Raw genomic sequence first — 23,769 nt, 5'->3', positions numbered from 1 at the left:
GATGGCACAGAAAAAACTCAATTTAAGATTTGAAGTCAAATGACTTTGTTATCCCAATCATTTTCTTTGAAATATTGTTTAAACTCTTTAACCTTAGCTTCCTTGCCTATGAAAAGAGAAAAAATGAAACTAACAATATCACCTACTTCATTCACAAAGCTTCTTGTGGATAAAAACGCAAGAAGTGTTCTAGAAACTAAATTGTGTAATAATTACCTTCATGATAAAAAAAAAGCCTTCAAATCATTTGTTATTTGTCTTGACATTATTGTGATCAATAACCTCAATTTTATCATTGAAGAAATTCCATGAGGATTTGTTGTTTTTTTTTTAATCATTCTTAAAACTTTATTCTTTTTTTTTTTTTTTAATTTTTTATTGTGGGTTGTTCAAAACATTACAAATTTCTTGACATATCATATTCCACACTTTGATTCAAGTGGGTTATGAACTCCCACCTTCACCCCATACACAGATTGCAGAATCACATCAGTTACACATCCATTGATTTACATATTGCCATACTAGTGTCTGTTGTGCTCCGCTGCCTTTCCCATCCTCCACCCTCCCCCCTCCCCACCTCTCCCCTCCCCTCCCCTCCTCTCTCTCTACCTCCTCCACTGTATAACCCTGAGGGTCTCCTTCCATTACCATGCAATTTCCCTTCTCTCTCCCTTTCCCTCCCACCTCTCATCCCTGTTAAATGTTAATCTTCTTCTCATGCTCTTCATCCCTACTCTGTTCTTAAGTTACTCTCCTTATATCAAAGAAGACATTTGGCATTTGTTTTTTAGGGATTGGCTAGCTTCACTTAGCACAATCTGCTCTAATGCCATCCATTTCCATGCAAATTCTATGATTTTGTCATTTTTTAATGCAGAGTAATACTCCATTGTGTATAAATGCCACATTTTTTTTATCCATTCGTCTATTGAAGGGCATCTAGGTTGGTTTCATAGTCTTGCTATTGTGAACTGTGCTGCTATGAACATCGATGTAGCAGTGTCCCTGTAGCATGCTCTTTTTAGGTCTTTAGGGAATAGACCAAGAAGGGGAATAGCTGGGTCAAATGGTGGCTCCATTCCCAGCTTTCCAAGAAATCTCCATACTGCTTTCCAAATTGGCTGCACCAATCTGCAGTCCCACCAGCAATGTACAAGTGTACCCTTTTCCCCACATCCTCGCCAGCACTTGTTGTTGTTTGACTTCCTAATGGCTGCCAATCTTACTGGAGTGAGATGGTATCTTAGGGTGGTTTTGATTTGCATTTCTCTGACAGCTAGAGATGGTGAGCATTTTTTCATGTACTTGTTGACTGACAGTATGTCCTCCTCTGAGAAGTGTCTGTTCAGGTTCTTGCCCATTTGTTGATTGGGTTGTTTGTTCTCTTATTGTCTAATTTTTGGAGTTCTTTGTATACTCTGGATATTAGGGCTCTATCTGAAGTGTGAGGAGTAAAGATTTGTTCCCAGGGTGTAGGCTCCCTATATACCTCTCTTATTGTTTCTTTTGCTGAGAAAAAACTTTTCAGTTTGAGTAAGTCCCATTTGTTGATTCTAGTTATTAACTTTTGTGCTATGGGTGTCCTATTGAGGAATTTGGAGCCCGACCCCACCGACTGTAGATCGTAGCCAACTTTTTCTTCTATCAGACGGCGCGTCTCTGATTTGATATCAAGCTCCTTGATCCATTTTGAATTCACTTTTGTGCATGGCGAGAGAAAGGGATTCAGTTTCATTTTGTTGCATATGGATTTCCAGTTTTCCCAGCACCATTTGTTGAAGATGCTATCCTTACTCCATTGCATGCTTTTAGCCCCTTTATCAAATATAAGATAGTTGTAGTTTTGTGGATTGGTTTCTGTGTCCTCTATTCTGTACCATTGGTCCACCCGCCTGTTTTGGTACCAGTACCATGCTGTTTTTGTTACTATTGCTCTGTAGTATAGTTTGAAGTCTGGTATCGCTATACCGCCTGATTCACACTTCCTGCTTAGCATTGTTTTTGCTATTCTGGGTCTTTTATTTTTCCATATGAATTTCATGATTGCTTTCTCTATTTCTACAAGAAATGCCGTTGGGATTTTGATTGGCATTGCATTAAACCTATAGAGAACTTTTGGTAATATCGCCATTTTGATGATGTTAGTTCTGCCTATCCATGAACAGGGTATATTTTTCCATCTTCTAAGATTTTCTTCTATTTCTCTCTTTAGGGTTCTGTAGTTTTCATTGTATAAGTCTTTCACCTCTTTTGTTAGGTTGATTCCCAAGTATTTTATTTTTTTTGAAGATATTTTGAATGGAGTGGTTGTCCTCATTTCCATTTCAGAGGATTTGTCGCTGATATACAGGAATGCCTTTGATTTATGCGTGTTGATTTCATATCCTGCCACTTTGCTGAATTCATTTATTAGCTCTAATAGTTTCTTTGTAGAGCCTTTTGGGTCTGCTAGGTATAGAATCATATCATCTGCAAATAGTGATAATTTAAGTTCTTCTTTTCCTATTTTTATGCCTTTAATTTCTTTCGTCTGTCTAATTGCTCTGGCCAGTGTTTCGAGAACTATGTTGAAGAGAAGTGGAGAGAGAGGGCATCCCTGTCTTGTTCCAGATTTTAGAGGGAATGCCTTCAGTTTTTCTCCATTCAGAATGATGCTAGCCTGAGGCTTAGCATAGATTGCTTTTATCAAGGAAGACATTAAACAGCAAAATCAGACAATGAAAGATCACTTCGACAACGAATTACGCAAACAAATCCAGGAAGCAAAGGATCAACTATACAGGGAGATAGAGGTTATAAAAAACAAGCAATCAGAAATCCTAGAAATGCAGGAAGCAATAAACCAACTTAAAAACTCAATGGAGAATACTACCAGCAGAGTAGAACACTTAGAAGATAGAACATCAGACAATGAAGACAAAGTATTTCAACTGGAAAAGAACATAGACAGCTCAGCAAGACTGTTAAGAAACCATGAGCAGAACATCCAAGAAATATGGGATTACATTAAGAGACCAAACTTAAGAGTCATTGGGATACAGGAAGGTACAGAGCTCCAAACCAAAGGAATGAGCAGTCTATTCAATGAAATAATACGAGAAAACTTCCCAGACTTGAAGAATGAGACAGAATCCCAAATCCTAGAAGCCTACAGGACGCCGAATGTGCAAAATCATAAGAGATCCACACCTAGACACATTATAATGAAGATGCCCAACATACAGAATAAGGAGAGAATTTTAAAAGCTACAAGAGAAAGGAAGCAGATTACATTTAGGGGTAAGGCAATCAGGATAACAGCTGATCTTTCAACACAGACTCTGAAAGCTAGAAGATCCTGGAATAACATATTTCAAACACTGAAAGAAAATGGGTTCCAACCAAGAATTGTGTATCCAGCGAAATTAAGCTTCAGGATGGAGGATGAAATTAAAACCTTCCATGATAAACAAAAGTTTAAAGAATTCGCAGCTAGAAAACCATCTCTTCAAAACATCCTCGCCAAAGCATTACAGGAAGAGGAAATGGAAAATAACAATGAAAACCAACAGTGGGAGGTAGGACAGTAAAGGGGGGGGGGAAATAATCAAAGAGGAAAACAAACCATGTTTAGTAACAGAAATAAACAAATATGGCTGGAAGAACAACCCATATCTCAATAATAACCCTAAATGTTAATGGCTTAAACTCACCAATTAAGAGACACAGGCTAGTAGAATGGATCACAAAACAAGACCCAACAATATGCTGCCTACAGGAGACGCATTTGATAGGAAAAGACATACATAGGCTGAAGGTGAAAGGTTGGGAAAAATCATATCACTCATATGGACTTCGGAAACAAGCAGGCGTGTCCATACTCATATCAAATAAAATAGATTTCAAGCCAAAGTTAATCAAAAGAGATAAAGAGGGACACTACATACTGCTCAAGGGAAACATACACCAACAAGACATAACAATCATAAATATATATGCCCCAAACAATGGTGCAGCTATGTTCATCAAACAAACTCTTCTCAAGTTCAAGAGTCTAATAGACCACCACACCATAATCATGGGAGACTTCAACACACCTCTCTCGCCACTGGACAGATCTTCCAAACAAAAGTTGAATAAGGAAACTATAGAACTCAATAACACAATTAATAACCTAGACTTAATTGACATATATAGAGTATACCACCCAACATCAAGCAGTTACACTTTTTTCTCAGCAGCACATGGATCCTTCTCAAAAATAGATCATATATTATGTCACAGGGAAACTCTTAGACAATTTATAAAGGAGTAGAGATAATACCATGCATCTTATCTGATCATAATGGAATGAAACTGAAAATCAACGATAAAAGAAGGAAGGAAAAAGCATACATCACTTGGAGAATGAACAATAGGTTACTGAATGATCAATGGGTTATAGAAGACATCAAGAAGGAAATTAAAAAATTCTTAGAGATAAATGAAAACACAGACACAACATATCGGAATCTATGGGACACATTGAAAGCAGTTCTAAGAGGAAAATTCATTGCTTGGAGTTCATTCCTTAAAAAAAGAAAAAAACAACAAATAAATGATCTCATACTTCATCTCAAAATCCTTGAAAAAGAAGAGCAAAACAACAGCAAAAGAAGTAGAAGGCAAGAAATAATGAAAATCAGAGCTGAAATTAATGAAATCGAAACAAAAGAAACAATTGAAAAAATTGACAAAACTAAAAGTTGGTTCTTTGAAAAAATAAACAAAATCGACAGACCCTTAGCGATGCTAGCGAAGAGAAGAAGAGAGAGAATTCAAATTACTAGCATACGGGATGAAAAAGGCAATATCACAACAGACACTTCAGAAATACAGAAGATAATCAAAAACTATTTTGAATCCTTATACTCCAATAAATTAGAAGATAGTGAAGGCATAGATAAATTTCTTAAGTCATATTATCTGCCCAGATTGAGTCAGGAGGATATAGAAAACCTAAACAGACCAATATCAATTGAGGAAATAGAAGAAACCACAAAAAGACTACCAACTAAGAAAAGCCCAGGTCCGGATGGGTATACAGCAGAATTTTACAAAACCTTTAAAGAAGAACTAATACCAATACTTTTCAAGCTACTTCAGGAAATAGAAAAGGAGGGAGAACTTCCAAATTCATTCTATGAGGCCAACATCACCCTGATACCTAAACCAGACAAAGACACTTCAAAGAAAGAAAACTACAGACCAATATCTCTAATGAACCTAGATGCAAAAATCCTCAATAAAATTCTGGCGAATCGGATACAAAAACATATCAAAAAAAATTGTACACCATGATCAAGTAGGATTCATCCCTGGGATGCAAGGCTGGTTCAATATACGGAAATCAATAAATGTTGTTCACCACATCAATAGACTTAAAAATAAGAACCATATGATCATCTCGATAGATGCGGAAAAAGCATTCGACAAAGTACAGCATCCCTTTATGTTCAAAACTCTAGAAAAACTAGGGATAACAGGAACATACCTCAATATTGTAAAAGCAATCCATGAGGATTTGTAGGAACAAAATTAAAAAAAATACACAGCATCTATAAGACTTCAGAATTATAGTTCAAATTCTTAGCTATTTTTAAGTTTTTTTATGTAAAAATGTTGTATCTTTCATCACTTGATATCTACTAGCTTAAAACTTAACCAGAAAAAACTAACAGCTACATAAATATCTACTTTCAATTGTGAATTATGCATATATGCTGGAAACAAATTGATTTAACATCATATTAGAAAACCTGAAAAATGTTGGTGATAAAATTCTGTCCAGGTAATCCCTACTCAATTCAAAAGTAGAGTAACTCCAATGCAGAAGAAGAATCTCTTAGCTTATAAATGGCATATATCTGTAAAAGGGCTCCTTTATGAACTGAAGGGTGGCCCAGAAACAAAAGTTAATCACTCCAAGCATCAGAACTGTCCCAGATTGCATTTGAGTATGATAAAAGGCCTCTTGCCCTGTTACCTTAAGAGCAAACTTGATGCTGTATAAGACAAACTCAGTGCTTTGCAGAAGTCAACAACATCTCACTTTAGGCTGAGCTCGACTTTGTGAGACAACTCTTTTTAAACTTTCTTCTCTATTATCCCAAACTCACAAAATAATGAAACTTCATCAATGTCTACATGAATCAATCTGCAGAACTTGCAGTAAGAGACAAAAATTGAAAAAACTAATACGTTTTGAGGAAAAATGGGATATTTGAACCCTATTTATTATATTTATTCCAATCTTCCTAAAACACTTGGATTTTGAAAATATTTAAAATTATGGAATTAAAGACTTAGAAAAGATCCTAATGATCTTGCCCAACTTTCTTATTTTATTGATTTGAAAAGTCAAGTGCAGAAACATAAAGTGATTTGTTAAGATCACTGGTAATATGGCCAAATTGAAGCTAACTACTTCCTAACAAAATAGCTTTTCACTGTAGTGCTCTTCCTGTACCTTAATTATTAAGTGCCTATTATGTACAAAAGAGTTAGTCTCTGCCCCCTAAGAAGGGAAGTGTTACTCATTTTTTATATTCCTACTGTTTCCTGTCACTCTTTAATTCCATAATCTAACTGATCACTTCCATTAAAATCGAAAGGCTTTATTTTAACTGGGTGCTTAAAGTGAAATTTTATTGCTTTATTTTCATTTATTGGTAAGCAATTAATCCATTATCAAATTTAGTTTTTCATTAAAATTTGTGCTAAAGATGTTAAGGATGCCACCAAGAGAAGCTCAAGTCAAGATACATAAAACAGTAAAGGAAAGAAAAACATCTGAGTGTAAAACTGTTTCTAAAAGTAATGTAGGACCAATTTATCTTCAATATTTAAAAACTGCCAATAAAATATTCTAGAAGTATTGGTGATTTGGATGTAGGTCTTTATTATTTATGGTATTAAACAACAACAAAAAAATTCAACATTGAAAGAAAAAGCAGAATATCAGTAAGAAAATATAGAAAGTCAAGTTTTTTTATTGTTACTTCTCTAGGCACAAACAGTAGAATGTGAACAAAATTTACTTGCTTATTTATTAAGTTTATTCTTCTTACACTTGTAAATCCTCTAAGACAAAACTTTCTTCCCATAAATTCTCATTAGTGGAGAACCATCATGGCAGCAGCACTTTATATAAACTCTGAATCTGTTACATTAATACTCACGCTAGGAGCAGAATGCATTATTGTACTAGGAATGTGTAAACACTGTCTAATACTCAAACATTAATTGTCCACAAAACACAATAATCACAATCATAAGTTCACCCAAGTAATTTAAAAAGAATATATATTTTTTAAAAGTGTAGAAAATCTGCTTATCATATACTCATAACTTTCCGGTTAAATTAAAGGAAAAACAAAATTAAAGCCCAATTTATTCCATTATACTTTCTTTTTAAAATGACTTCTCATTTAAAATGACCAAAGATACAATTATTTGTTCTAAGGAAAGACCCTGATAAAAATTATTACAATAACTGCTACTATCTGAGTTGTAAGCATTTAGAACATTCCCCCAATCCAGCAAGATTGTTAAAGTAGATATTCATTATCTGCAGCAGTCATGGTTCTATAAAAATGCTGAGGACACTGAACTATTGCTCTTAAGAGTAAATACAGGGTTAGGCTCCTATAATTGGTCCCAACATTTTCATTTACTGACCAAAACTTAATCATGTTTTATGTGTGTTTGCGATTTGTTGTTGTTGTTTAATATTGGGGATTGAACCCAGGGACACTTTACCACGGAGCTACATCCCAGGTCCTTTGTATTTTTTTGAGAGAGGGCCTCACAAATTTGCTGAGGCTGACCTCAAACTTGCAATACTCCAGAGGTTTAGTCTACTCAGTAGCTGGTATTACTCAGGACAATGTGTTTGTGTTTAAAAAAAAAAAAAACCTTAGTCATTCTATTGTTTTTATCCATAAGCATTAAACTCAAGCCAAGAGCTCTACAATTTGGGCCATAACAAAGTTTTACTAACAAGTGTTTTCTCTGAAAGGTCGATTCTTGACTATAGGAACATTGGTCAGCACAGCAACACTATATTTAGGGGCCATTTTAAACAGTGAAATTATGAACAAAAATGAACAGAATTCTAAAAACCATGCACTGTTTAAAAGTGTGAAAGGGATACTTCATTGTTTAGAGTAAGAGCTGAAGAAAGGTGGCAGAACATCTCTGACCTTAGCTGGGAAAGTGCTCATTTGGCAACTCAAAAGTCTAAGCTACTCTGCCTACGCCTACAAAAGCAACGCGCTGATTGTGGGATTACAAAATTTTAGAAGTATACAAATTCAAAAATAGAAAGAATTATTGAACAATGAGGATTTACTGTATATTATTTCTATTTCAGAGGAGAGAAATGAAGCAAAAGAAGTTAAGTGACTTAAACCATTAGCTAGTAAGTGGTAGAATGGGACTGGAACCCAAGTCCACTCAGTTTTCTAATGCCTGTGGCATTTTACATTAAAATATACCTTTCTGGTACATAAATAAACCTTCTAAAAGACATGACTGTGAATATGTCCAAAGCTTTAAAGCTGCTTTAACTGACGGTTCCAAAATATTGCTTAATATATAATATCAGAAGATTTAATAACTTAATACTCCATGTCTCAGAAAACAGAGCTCTGTCAAGAGACCGTTTTTCCTTAACTTGGAGTGGTTAATATATATTCCAATACACCCAGGACATTCATAATTCCCTATCATGTGAGTCTTAATTTGTTGGTTTTTCCTATGTCATAGGGCTCAAATCTCTTTCCCTCATTGTTTTTAATAGAATAATCATATCACCTGAATTTGCTAAGATGAATTTTCGAATCCTAGTATTTGCAATTTATAAATATTCTATAAATTGTTTTTTGCACATAATAAATTTTAGTATCAAATTTTTTAATAACGACTAAGTAAAAAACTAATGAATCTAATATAAAAGATTTAACTCTAACACATATTGAAAATGAAACTCAAAACGAAAATTTTAACAAGGTCAAAATACCATCCTAGAAACACTGCCAGTGTGCTCAATGGCATTACATCATATACTGTTTCTATACTAAATACCAATCCAAAAGGTACTACCAATGTAGTAAAATCATTAACTTAAACTCATTATTTTACATGTGATAATAATTTTCATTTCTTCTTCTTTTTTTTTTTTTTTTAAATCATTTTGGAATGCAGTCCCCTTCCTAAATGTCCTTCCTAAGGATATTTACAGAGTATCTTCAACAGTTTCTTTAGGTGAATGAGTACACCAGCACACAGAGCCAAGGACCAAACACTAAATGCTGCTCTGATACCTACTATATCAGAAGTAGCTAATATCTAATTACAGAAATAAGGAAGTGGTTTGTACCTATGCTGGTTGCTTATCCATTTTATGTGTTCATCTGGCTGGTTATTTAAACTATCACAATTAACACATTAAAATGGTATCAACTGATCCTAACCACGTGTGCCACCAGCCAGTCAAAAGAATATAGCCTGAACAGACATTAGAGTTTGGTTAAGTATGGCAGCAAGAGAAATAAAATGGCATACATCAAGAGAGCCACGTGGCACTTCCAATGGGAAGGCACTGCTACTTTTATAGTGTGAGTATGCCTGCATTCATACAAATGTCAGCTCTGTGGCAGTTGAAAATTTTCTGTAAGGTCAGAAAAATCCAGTACTCTAGTTATATTTACTAAACCAAAAAACTCTGCTGATACTATTTTACTATAAGTAACAATCTGTCAACTTCTTATGCTACCTAGTAGCAACTAAAGATGGATGAAAAAAAAAAAATAGTTCTTTCTTTCCTCCCTAAAAACTAAGAAACTATTTCCTAGGTCTAAAGCAACATGTTTGAATGGTGACAAAGTATTTTGGTAGAGCTGCTGTCATAGCACAGAAAATCTTAAAAATTTTTTGAAAGGTGAGAGTGACATCTAGTCCAAGGGTTGCAACTCGGATGCCTACAGGGATCAAATAGATTCCATAAATCATAAAAGATTTAAGCAGCTTTCCCAGTAAAACAACTGAAAAGAAAACTCATATCCTCCAACTCCTGAGCCATTTTTTTCCTTAAATCTTTATTCTCAGTCATAAAAAACAAAGCATCCAAGGAACTATAACTTCTCTTAAGATAAATCACATAAGTACTTAATAGAAACAAAAATTATTTTTGAGATTAGCCAAAAAGTATGCCAAAAATGGCAAAAACTGCTGACTACTTTGAGGGGGAAAGGATGGTACAGTGAGAGGGATAATGCACTTGGCTTTGCCTCTGTGGATCAATGAGCTCATTTAACTTGACTGATGCCAAAGCTGCCACTCTAACTTACACCCTACAGGTTTCAGAATGAGGACATACTCCTCAGTAGACATTATCATAGTCACAAATCTATACAACTTCCAATGAACCTCCTTTGAAGTAAACCAACTGAACTAATTTACTAAGTAAGTAAAAAAAGAAAATGAGGTGCTTTAAAATTAACTGTCAACAGTTTAAATGATGACACATTAATATCAAATGAAATGGAAGTATCTACCAGTCAAACACTACATATTTAGCAGGCCTAAACAATGGTTATTTTAAGGTTTTATTAACTCAGTAAAAGCTAAGCAATCTGTAACAATAATTCTTAACCTATTTCCATTTAAAACAAAATATGAGAACTTTCACAAATTCCTAATAATTAACTCATCTAAGGTATAGTAAATATCATAATCTTTAATCTCTCTATATAAGATTTTAAAACTAACAAAATCATTTTCTACCAATTTAAAATACTTACGAAACTAAACTGAACTATTTAATATTTGTAATAAATGTTTTAATGAAGTACACAGTTATTCCATCATCTGCTACCAAAATATTTCGTCAGAAAGACAGACTCTTATTCTCCCTTTTGAAGGAAAAAAAAGGAGCAAATGCAAGGTCACATTTTTGTTAGCTGTCTCAGCTAGTGATTTCCAAAATGAAATGACTACATGAGTAAGTAATGTTATTTATGAAAAGATAGATTTCTTCATATGCCAGAATGATACATACTTTAAAATGTGTCAAAAAAGCCATTATCTTTATAAAATGTATGCTTTATTTCATCTTTCTTTTCACATGTTCAAAGATTTTGACTGAAAAACAAATAATAGTAGCAACAACCTAGCTACTGAAATGAAGAGATTCTTCTAGCCCAGATTTATTCCTGATCATATCCATCATTTCATGTAAACTTTCCTTACCCTGGGATCTTAATACTTTAAATGTATGTATGTGTGTATATATATATATACACACAAACCCAACATACTACTTGACTCAAAGTCATTAACTTAAACTCATTAAGGCAGCTTTGGCTACCTTCACAAAGCCTAGAATATTTGCATATTAATGTAACTTAGAAATTTCAGGGCTGTACAATTTTTTAAAAAATAAACTTATACTATACAGAGAGGTATTTGTTTATTCTATTATCACTAGTAACCACTCCTGCCTCCTACCTCATAAAGGCATATTTTCCATTTTAGCAGTATGAATCACTAATGATGTTCCTGGGTTTATATTAAGCCTGGTTACTTCTAGTTTTAGAAGGGGAAAACAAAAAGGAATATACAACGCAGAGGGAATAGGAAAAAGGAGCTCATGAATCCACATCTATGCAATATGATCAGAGAATAAAATGAAGATGGAATAAAGCTTCAAAATAAAGATCTGTTTCAAGTATCCAAAAGGAAGGGATTAACCCTACATAGAAGGTCACAGAATGTACACATTCTCTTCAAAGGCTAGAACAGTATATAAATCCATATTTTAACAAATTGTCGTTGTTTTGGAGCTGCCAGTTATTTGTAACTGAGATAGCATCAGTAATCAGAATTAAGTATCACTCTTAGATAACAACAAATGTCCTTTAAAAAAAATTAATCAAACATCACTTCATGGCAAAACCAAAAGTCCTAATAAAACATGTCATTAGATCCAAAGTAGGAACTTATGTCATTCAAAATAATAGTATATAAGTAAAATAAACAGGAATTTCTCTTCAGAGTCTAATCATAATCAATATCTGGGTTGTAAAATAAAATAATTTCTTTTTTTGCAAATGTTTTTACATTAGGTTTTTAGCCAAGTAAACTATGAAACCAATAAAGTTTAGAAAAAAGGAAAATCACAAGAAGAAACCTACAACAAAGACGAAAACGGAAAGAACAACTATACCATCACTGCAATTTCTGACAAATTGGGTACCAACTAAATGAGTAGAGAAATAAACACAGTATACAAAATCCTGAAAAAACAGTGTCAGAAGACAATAAAATGAAGGCTGAAACTGTAAAATAAAAGCTAAATGTTCAATTCACTCCATCATAAACATCTAGTTTGAAATATCACAGAAATTACAGTCATGGATCAGTAGATTTTGTGATTCCATATAAATTCTATTGAACAATTATTTATTTTGGGCTACTTCTTAAGCTACTATTCTACTTGTACATATATTTAGTATATAAAATACATTTTCTTTTAAGATAATATGCTAAGTTTATTTTACTTAATGCATACTAAGAAGTAAATTGTATCACTAAAAATATATTACTATTATAAAATTTTCTTAAGCAAAACTTGAGTATCAGTTCTCATACCTTATATAATAAATAATACCAAAATTGTCTGTTTAAAGATGTCATTAAAATCTAATGACAACCTCTTCAGTCTAATGTCCCAAACTCCAACAATTGAAAACTTATGTTCATGATTCTTTGGAGGTGATATATTAAAATTCTGAGTATAAATTTCTAATCTTAGATTAGTAAAATCGTATGAAAATGTATTTTTAGGCCTGCATTAACAAGTATAAAAGATCTGGTATATTAATTAAGTGGTAGATATCCACAGATGCAGGTTCTAATTTTCCTTTTTAAAGACCAAAGCCCTTACCTATTCAATTAATTGCTGGGAAAGACTAAAAAGAAAATATATTATCTAATATATTTGAACTTGAAATTCTGAACTTATTTTTACAGAATTTGAATTTAAACTAATAGGCACACACTGTTTTCAAAACTCTTAAAAACAAATGGGCCTCTTTAGTAATGTTCCAACCTACTATATTTTTCTTCTTTTGCCTACATGCATTCATAATTTATGCTGTAAGAAAGACATAATTGGTTTTGTTTTTTAATTTTAAAAATCCTGTTTTTAAATACTTTTGTTTTACTTGTATAAAAATACAAACTTTTCTCAGAGAATAACTAAAAAAAATAAAGAAAAAATTTAACCTTTTTATTCATTTGTTTTTTATGTGGTGCTGAGGATCGAAACCAGTGACTCACCAGTGCTAGGCAAGCACTCTACCACTGAACCACAGACCCAGCCCTCAGAGAATACCTTTAAGCATTCCAGAATCTTAATTCTCTCATATTGAGGTTATTTTCCTACTTCTTGCTATTAGAAATAACAATGCTAGCATTTCTTTTTCTTTTACCTATATTACTTGTTTATGGTAAAATTTTTAAAGTAGGACTGTTAAAGAATTTTCTTTTATTCTTAGAGAATCTTTAGTGGAGGTCTTCTGGAAGCATGGAGTTGCATCATCAATCTTAATTTATAGAACACTTTGTTATCTTTTTTTTTTTTAATAATTAGCGAACATTATTGAATAAAAATTACATTTATCTTTAGAATTCCAAAACACTCTTAATATCCATTTAAGAAGCTCACTTTAGCAGAAAAGAATGAATTTGTTAAGCTGATTATGAGGTTAGTTATAATCCCGTGATGTAATGATTGTCTGTTAGGGTCCATTGCTAACAAAGACAAAAACAAAAAACGGCCCTTCCTCGGTCAGACACAAGTCCAATGCAAAATGTCTGGCACATTCCCCTAGCAACTCCTTTAGGTGCTAAAACTTTTAAAACTTCCACAGCTGCAATTTTATTTAAACTTAGATGAGAAAAGGGGAAGAGTGAGAACATTAAAGATGACAGCCATCTGCTTGCCTTTCACAATGAGGTGAGAAAGAAGACGCAGAATTCAATTTTTTTAAAAGAGATTAAGCCAGAGAAATGTTGAAAATAGTGTACTAAAGAAACCGGTGGGTAAAAAATACTTATTGAAGGTGTAGCTTGCACTTTTTGGTATGCAGTTTCAACTTATTATTCATAATAGATTTATAAAATATCTTATTTATGTAATTTCTATTCTTTCAGTCATGTCATTTGTTTAATTACCAAAATTCACCTTCTACAAGGGTAGTTATTAGAAGCTTATGAGGAATTAGCATCCATACTAGAACAGAGGCAGAATCTTATCCACAGATCTGACATATTCTTTTTCCCTCTTTTGGTGGTTCTAGGGACTGAACCCACACCTTGTACATGCTAAGTAGGTGCTTTATCCTGAGCTATATCCCCAGCCCCCCAACAATTATGATCATAATGAAGGATCTTTCCCTATTTATAGTTTCTGTAAAATATAAGATAAAAACTATCCCGTAAAAGACCTGTTAAACAATATGATGAGACAGAATGGCTGGTACAACAGTATAATGAGGGCCTAGTCTCAGAATCTTCCTGCTAAGTCTATTGACTATGCCATTCTAAGATACACACACACACACACACACACACACACACAATATATAATATATAAAATATTTACATATGGAAAATAAGAGCTATTAACAAAATAAGGCAAAACAGAAAATAGTTAAATTCTGAACTACTAGATCAAAAAGTTTTGAATAATTCTTTGTTAATTTGTAAAATTAGTCAAGTATCTAAAGAAAAAAAAATTGATAATAAAATTCCTCTTGAATTATTTGATTTATGGGAAAATACAGGTTTCTCTACCAACAAAGCTAGGGCCTACAATCAAACTCGAGACCTAGTTTTTATTAAGTCATACATCTTTACAATTAATTTTGAAAGTTTTGGTCCACTTCTTTTTCTTTTAATTTAAATGATTTTCAGATAGTTTGAATAACTCTGAAACACTTTTTCAGACCAAACTGAGATGCTTGACACTAAGAACAATATAGAAACTGTGAGAAATATATATATAAGAAAAAAGGTACTTGAGAGTTTTTGCCTTCTTTTCATAAACCCAGTGACTATTTAAAGTAATTGTCTCAAACCTTCAGCCTACTTCACTTTTGGACTTTATATTAGCAAATATAAGGATATGAACTTCAGTAAGATATTCCAACTACCCTCTATCCTAAAAAGATCATTGATATTAGAAGATGTTAATCGGTACTGTGAGAATCACTACACAGCAAAATATTAGGTCATCTTGAGTTCATTAGCAATTTTATGAAAATAACACGGCCAAGCCAATGAAGTGACAAAACTCACATCTCCAAAAGAAGGTAGATTTTATAGAAATGTATTGTGTAGCCTGTTTATGTAACCAAATACCAACGTTCAGCATATTCTCAAAAACTAGACTCAAAGTGGAAAACATCTTAACACTCAAAATTTCACATGGCCTTTTTATTACTGAGACTTTATCATTATGAAACTCTATTTCTTCTTATAAGTACTGGCAAAGTTTCTGGCACAGGAGAAAAGAATACATAGTCATGGTGCCATTTTAAGTGAGTTTTTTAAACATTCAGGCTCAATAAGACCACAGATTTGGAAGAAAAAAGAAAGTTCAAATGTAAAGAGACATAATAAGAAACCTTTTTTTCCCCTATGCAAATGATCAATTAGTCCAATCACTTATTTCTCAAACTAGTCAGAACATGGAGGAATTAATAACAGAGACTAATGAGGACAGATGGAATGGAATTGCAGGTTACAAGACACTTTGGTGGGTTCAACCACATCAGTGGGAAACAGCATCAACGAAGAAAAGAGAAAGTAGAAGCCTCATTTGAAAAGGACATGAACACAAAGGAAACTGTTTACAAACCAAAAAATTTCAAACTTAGATTAAATAATATAATTAAGATCTTTGGTAGCACACGCCTGTAATCCCAGGGACTCAGGAGTCTGAGAGGCACTAGGATCATAAGTTCAAGGTCAGCCTCAGAAATTCAGCAAAACTCTGTCTTGAAATAAAAAAAAAAATAATGAGGACTGGGAATGTAGCTCTGTGGTAAAGTGCCCCTGGGTTCAATCCTGGGTACCAAAAATAAATAAATAATTTTTTTAAAAAAGTTTTTAAAATCTTGATAAATTAAGCATTATACCATGAAGTCTTCAAAGAACAAAGCCATAAAACAATGTTTTTTTAAATGAATTTTATTACACTATTTACTTCTTAGAAAAAAAGTTTCACTAATTATATCCATTATTCTTTAACTTTTTATTTTGAAATAATTAGTCAAAGGAGGTTACAAAGAAGCACACAGAGAAGTTCCAAGCTACCTTCCCTCCAACAACTCTAGCGCTATCAACAACCCTACATCAACACAATTCACAGCAACTACATATGCACTAGTGTGTGTGTGCATGTAACTATGACACTTTATCACACGTGCAGGCTTGTACCATAAACATCACTATGATCAGAACCCTAATCTGTATAATCACAAGACTTCCCATGGTATTCTTTTGCAACCACTAATTTTTTCTAAACAATTTATTAACAAAGGTAGGTTAATCCACTGTCCTACTTCAGCTATTACATCAAAGGTAGATACTTAGCTACTGAGGAGTAGAAAATAACCAAGTATGAGGTTTCATTTTTTTTTTAAAGTCCTACATGAATGCAAGATTAAAAAAAGCATACATGTGACAGCAGGAGAGATGGAAGGCAGCTTAGAAGTACTGATGTTTGACTGACAGTAACAAGGAAAGAGGGCCATATTTTCAGTGGAGGTTCAGGTAACACCTCATGTATTTACCCCCGACCTGGTAGTACAATGCAGTCTAAATTTCTCAACAGCTACCTAAAAATGATGAATTAAAACTAAGAGAACAAAAAAGAGTCAGGTAGGTAATATTTTAGAAATCTTAAAGGGAAAGCAATAAACTACTTTCATTTCATAGACCTCTTACGCAGTATATTTAAAACAGGAGTATGTTAAGTTAAATACATCATTTAACAGTAATATGGAAAGTCTACAATGTACTCCATTACTCCTTACTAAAATAAATAGTTGGTATTATAGAAAAAAAGACTTGAAAATCAGAATATATTTGTGGACATTTTATTAAAAATATATATATAATAGCATTAATATCAGAAGCTTTTTCAAAATACAGAGACTAACAAGAGGTAAGAAAATTAGCATATGTTCCTTAAATAATTAGGCACATTAATAATGCACTTTGAAAAGTAAACTACATTAGTTCATGCATGTTGCAATTCTCCCAAATCCAATACTTACATTCAAACTTTAGAATCCAGCATCCATTAAGAATTCCAAGCATACACTTCAGAGTACTCTGAACTTCATCACCAGGTACAATGACATGAGTTACTAAAACATAAATATAGTAGTAAGAAAAACAGAGATATAAACCAAAGTAATTAATATCCTTTAAAAAAATAACCAGTTGGTACATTTTATTAACTTATACCTGAACTTTCTTCAAAGGTCACAATTTTTATACACAAATAAAGGACTTTTTATATCATTCTCTAATCTGACCATCAACATGAAAAATTAGATCAATAATTTACCAATAGTAAAGTTGAAGTCACATTAGCAAATGCAAATTTTCTGTTATATTCAAATTATAACTGAGGAATTACTGCATTACATAGCATTCTAATGTTACTGGCAAACCCATAAATTTGTTCTTCTGACATACTGTCCTAAAACATGTATAAGGTTTCAAACTTCACATTTTGTAGTAACAATAAACCTGTAAGTAGTTTATTACTACAAAAACATTTTAGGTTGTTACAAGATACAAAGTATATATCTCAATGGTTAAAGCATATCAAAGTTAACCAAGTTAATTTTCCAAAGTGATTACCTATTTAAAATTTTTTTCTGCCAAAAATAAAATCAAAATCCTCACCTGTACTGTCAAACTCAGCACATTTTTTAGCCTTAAGAATTGTTGCAAGTTCACTGAGCATTTTCTGTTGTTCTGAAGAAAGTCCACTGCCTATAAGCACAAGTGGTCCATCTCTACGCTGCCCAGTATTCACCTGTTAGTGAAAAAGGAAATACCACAGCAGTAAAATTTAGAAAGAGAGAGACATTCAACAGGATGTCACCTGATAAAAGACTGAATTTCATTACTTCACTTACTCTATTTAATAATTCCCAATAACGTCTACTGAACCTACACTCACGTCCCTGATGCTCAACATATTTGAGTAACTATTTCTCTGTTCCTTTATTTTCCTCCCAAGAAAACATAAATTGGGCTAGCTCTCTTTACCCAGGACATTGTTCTTCCTTGTTGTCAAACCAGATCTCTGTAGGGTTTAAAATTTTAGTCTGTCACTGGTAAACCCAAAGTATCAATTAAAATGATCAATTCTCTTTGCCTCCTCCAATTATTCAACAGAGTCAAACTCAACTTGTTCAATTTAGTTGAAATTGAGATTATCTGTAAAGTCAAAGAATACTGAAGCTTTATGGCCTCAAAGAAGACAAATGTTTATTAAAGCTAAGGAAAAATGAAAATAGAAAAAAGAATTCAAGTTAGGAGATTGGATCCATAACAGTGAGAAGTCCATGTCACTCATGAGAGAGGAAGTAGTACTCTAACAAAGACTTACACTTTTATTTTAACAATTATATTTAGAGTTTAGGAGACAAAAAGATACAAAAATAAAGAGAAGACATCAATGTATGTCATTAAAGATTAGAAATGGAAGATGCAAAGAAACAATGACAAAGTGGCTAAAGAACAGCTAATAGAAATTTAATAAATAGAATTAGAATGAATTTCCAAAAGCTACCTGATGAAACAGAAATAATAATCCAGTGAAGAAGAAAAGTTAAATCAGTACTGCTGTATTAAAGGATAAAATGCCAAATGCAATACTGTCCTTTTCAAACATGAGCCACAGGGCCCTTTGTGTATGTATGTATACTGGGCATCTGGGCTTTCCAGAGCTCTGAAGTACATGAGAAGAATGATAAAGGCACAAGCCCACAGAGCTGGGAGAAAGTCAGTATTCACTTCACACAGCACAACAATTATAATTCATATTACACTTAAGTCGTTGGCTACATCTATAAATAGGCTAATTTCAATAATTCATTATTCATTCCCTCAAAAAAGATTAAATGAGATTCTACTGTGTATGAAGCAAGCATATAAGTCATTTTTTAAAAGATTTGCATAGATTTTGTTTTAAAAATAATAGTATTCAGTACTTAAAAGTTCAACTAGCATACTTACTTATTCATTGCAAATTCCAATAGCAACAGTTTTACTGGGCATGGTACATATTCCACACCAATTTACAATCACATTTCTATAAGCATTTTTCCTAGTCACTAAATTATAAAACGATGTAAACATAACTAAACACTGTAAACACTCTATAACATGAGAATGTTCAGTACACTCAATATACTCTATAATTGTTCAATTACTATATGATGATAATATTAAAAAACAGTATGTCAAAAAATCTTGAGTTAGGCAAATAAGTGCCATAAAACTAGCTCTAAATAGAATACATTACTCTTCAACTTATATAACTCTATTTCAGCTAAATTAGTTCACTGCACAAAACACAAAAGTGGAAAGATATCATATCTAAATATAGCATGTTATACTATCTGTACCAAGAAAACTACCAAAGTGGGTCAAGCATTTTCCCATCATAGTTTTTAAAATTTCCATAAAAAACGGAAACTGAAACTAATTTCTCATAGTGAAGGAATGCTATAATAAAATATAAAGCAAACAGCTGCCAAAGCACACGTTTGACTTAGGGAGGGACTGAGCATGGGGGCTGGGGATTCTATTTGAATAAGAAAGGGTCTCAGAACCACGAGGCTCCAAAGAGGTTCAAGAAATAATCCAAGAGCTCAATACCCTGATTTTATAGAAATTAGACATTTTGTTCAGCGGCATTAAACTCACTCTTACTCAAATAATAATTCAATGTGGTACTTTTCTCAGATAATTATTATTAGTGATGAGTTTATAAAAATGGAGTTAAAAATCTGGAAAGAATAAAAAAATAAATGTGATGCTCAAAAGGGATCATGGGCAGAGAAATCCCCAAATGAACATGGCCTGCAGTTTTGTTGGTCTTTAAGATCAGAGAATATGTCTCAGATTCAAAGCAATGCCTTCAAATAGTCATTAACTAATACTTATCAACCCTTCCCTTCACCTGATATTCCCTGAAGCAGCTTCTTGGAAAGGATTCCAGACCCAGCCACCAAGCACTTGTGCTCATTTTAGGGACAAGCATGCCTCTAACAGGGCACTACAGTGCTCCTGCACACAGTCAATAAATACTTATTAAGCCCTTAATATATGCCAGAAACTGTTTTCAATGCCAGAGTTAATATAGTAAATAAGATAGTCAGTCCCTGTCCTCACAGAGTTTATATTCTAGTTGGAGCAGAGGGAAAAAAACAATTCAGTAAAAACATCTGATACCAGATAATCTGTGGTATGACAATACAGAGGGAGCGGGTGAGCAACCTTGGGAGGTGCTCTTTCACAGGGAGTGGCACAGTCAGACTGGAAGGAAATGAGGAAATAGGTCACATGAACATCTGGCTCCCCACATCCGTTCCTGGCAAAGAAAACAACTAGTGCTAAAGACCTGACAGAGAACATAGTTGGTGGACTCAAAGGCAGCCCATATGGCTTAAAAAGGTGAGCAGAAAATGCCTGGGGGCAGCAGATCCCAGAGTTCACATCTTAAGGGTTCTACATAAAGAAGCTATGCTTTCAACTGACACTCGTGGTCAGGTAATGGTTTTTCTTCAGCCTCGTTATCAACCACTAAGACAGTAAATGATACTCACAGGCCATATCCACATGACAGTACAGATTTCTCATATTCAATAATAAAAATCCTTATTTTCTGAAGGCATTGCCATCCTCAGACTCCAAGAATACCATAAAGATATCTTTATTTCTGACACATTTAATATGATCCTTCTTCAGCTTTTACATAAAAGGAACACTGACAAATGACAACTTTGATATGCTGTGTTCTGCCAGGAGAGTTCAAGTATAAATGAATAAAATAAGTAGCATTAAGTAGTTATTAAGTATGGTGGAACTGAATGAGAACTGACCTAAGACTTAAGAAATTTGAGTTCTAACTGGTCCATTAAGAAATATTTTTTTTTAATGTCTGGTTAATAACCCCGGGCAAAGCAACACCTCTCTAGGTCTCAGTTTTCTCATTTGTAAAAGGAATAAATTAAACTGCTGACTTCTAGGTTCTCTTCTAGCTCATTTCCAAAACTATAATTTGGAGCACATTTATAAGGTTGCAGTCTAAAGCAGAAGATAAAGAGCTTGCAACTATAAAAGAAACTAGCCTGTGATGGAACCTATGACCACATCAAATTGTAACTACCTCGGCCATCTCTGTAACTTCAACAAGGCATCAATCACTAATCCATTGCCCTTCCTAGACAGGAAATCTCCTGGGAATGGTGTTTCCTTCAGTTTATCCCCTTCCCTCATCTGAGCAGTTACCAAGATACAGCAAGTCCACCAACTCTTTCTTTCTCTCTCAAACTCCTTCTTTTCTCCATCTCCACATCATTACCACCACCCTCAATTCCAGGCTTCACCATTTCACACCTGAACTCTACCACAATAGTCTCTCTGTCAGCCTCAACCTCTTCCTTCTCAAAACTGGGTCCTCCAGACCACCACATTCCAGTTAAACACACTAAAGGTCCCCAGTAAGTCTAAAGTCCCTATCAAGAAATTCAAGGCCTTTCACAGGCTGATCCCAACCCAGTTCTTTAGCCCAAATTCCACTTTAACAAACCTCAGTTCCTCTCACCCTACACTGTACAGTGCCTTGAATTTCTAAGGTTCTTTATGTCTCCTTTCCTCCTAGCAGTTGCTCTTTAAAATTGAACTGCTTTCTTCACGATGTTAAGACTAATAAAAGTGAACAACGTTGTTGTCCAGACAAAACCCATTCCTCACTGCTTCCATACTACCAAAAGTCCAGGTATGGACCTTTTAAGATCTGACCCTATTTCCAAGCCCAAGGTATGTCAAAACAAATTTAGTACTGGTTCTGACAAATCAGACACTGGGGAAATTAACAACAAGATCCCTGGGAAAAGTTTTAGTGACTCTTTTACAGGTGGCCACTGTCACATCTGAAATTGTGGCGATGATCCTATGACCACTAAAGGGACACAGCTTACAAATACAGGATGGCAAAGCAAATAGAAAGAATTTGGGTCCTTGGTACAGTCCTTAACTGCTGTGTAAAACAATGCAGAGCTAGCCTATGGTGGGATCACCTTTAAGATAATAAACTAAAAACTTTAATCATTTGTGTAAAGTTTTTCTAATATTTGTATCTAACAGCATTCTAACAGATAGCCTGCTAAAACTCTTACCTTGAAGACTGAGACAACTTCTGTCATCTTCTCTGTGAAGTTCTTCCTGAACCCTTCTGAAGTTTTCATTTACGTTCTCTGATTCTATTGTACATTTTTAGTGCTTCTATTATAAATTTATTACAATGTGTAGTAAAATTTTTATATCTGTATTCCCTACTTAGTTGTGGGTTCCTAAGGAAAAGGCGTTCTTTCTACTTTATCTCTTGTATCTTTGTCACTTGTACCTCTCTCCTTAGCTCCAAAATCACATATCCTACAACCTACTGTTTGATATAAAATTGGTGTACATTACTACAGATTCCCTTCCCCATAATACTTACAATATTTACACATTCACAGTCTATCTTTCTTCTCTATCTCACACTAGCAAGTAAGTCCCCTGAACTTATCTATTCAATCTGTCTCTTTTCTGCTTCTCACTAGCAGGCAAGTTCTTTGAAGTAAGGGTTGTATCAGTCATAGTCATTGTTGTATGAACGCTGCCTTAAGTACAGAGAATGTTCAATAAATATTTCTTGATAGTCTTACTCTGATTGTCTCTGAATCCACCGTAGCTAATACTAAGGAAGTGCTCAATAATTGTTTGGTGAATGAAAGCCATTTGCTAACTGGAAATTTTTCCATTATGTTCCTTTCATAACCAATTTCAATAAAAGATATAAATGTCCCAAAGCTAAATCTATACTTACAACTGAGCAATGGCTAGTTGAGGATGATTCATTCTTCTCTGGTAGCAGCAATAATGATTTCATATTTTCATTGTCTGTATAATCCACAGGCCGAAGACCAAATATATTACTGGTAAAATAAATGCAGATGGGTCTAAGTAAATAAAATGTGTGACTTGATTCTTAACAAAATGGATGTACTGGTGGAATAATTGTTTTAACATCCTTAATGATACACAATGTTAATGAAAATAAATGACTCAGAACTCACATTAGGCACATGGATCCAGTATCAAAAGCTACTGAATTCAATGAAGAAAGATGTGAAATTTCAATATGACACCAAATCATTACACAGAGTATTTTTAATTGAATATGTTTTAACTCATATTTGAATTTTTCCACAACTCTCGTTTTCTGTATTCATATTCACATTTTAAAACATGGTTTCCTAATCATTAATCACTATGGGTGAGATGCTTTCACATGCAAATATAAATCATTTACTATAGCTATTATAGGCTCTATAGTCTGTATAAACAAATACAAAATTAGATAACACAGCATAGGCATTT

At 33.5% G+C, this 23,769-nt stretch overlaps 1 protein-coding gene across 1 annotated transcript in view; it reads right to left on the bottom strand.

Annotated features, from left to right (window-relative positions):
* Positions 1-23,769, bottom strand: part of Bard1 (BRCA1 associated RING domain 1) — a 74,397-nt gene that overhangs the window by 4,957 nt on the left and 45,671 nt on the right. The window contains exons 7-9 of the mRNA XM_046462931.2: positions 23,216-23,324; positions 18,013-18,145; positions 17,373-17,465 (exon numbers count right to left, since the gene is read on the bottom strand). Of these exons, the coding sequence (XP_046318887.1) occupies positions 17,373-17,465; positions 18,013-18,145; positions 23,216-23,324 (335 nt within the window). The remainder of the gene's footprint in view (positions 1-17,372; positions 17,466-18,012; positions 18,146-23,215; positions 23,325-23,769) is intronic.

This window comes from Marmota monax, unplaced genomic scaffold (assembly GCF_021218885.2).
Source record: "Marmota monax isolate L192 unplaced genomic scaffold, Marmota_monax_Labrador192_F-V1.1 WCK01_AAM20220418_F8-fsc00136, whole genome shotgun sequence".
Lineage (NCBI taxonomy): Eukaryota > Metazoa > Chordata > Mammalia > Rodentia > Sciuridae > Marmota > Marmota monax.
The sequence above is the reverse complement of the archived record's forward strand: the minus strand, read 5'-3'. Positions and strand labels throughout refer to the sequence as shown.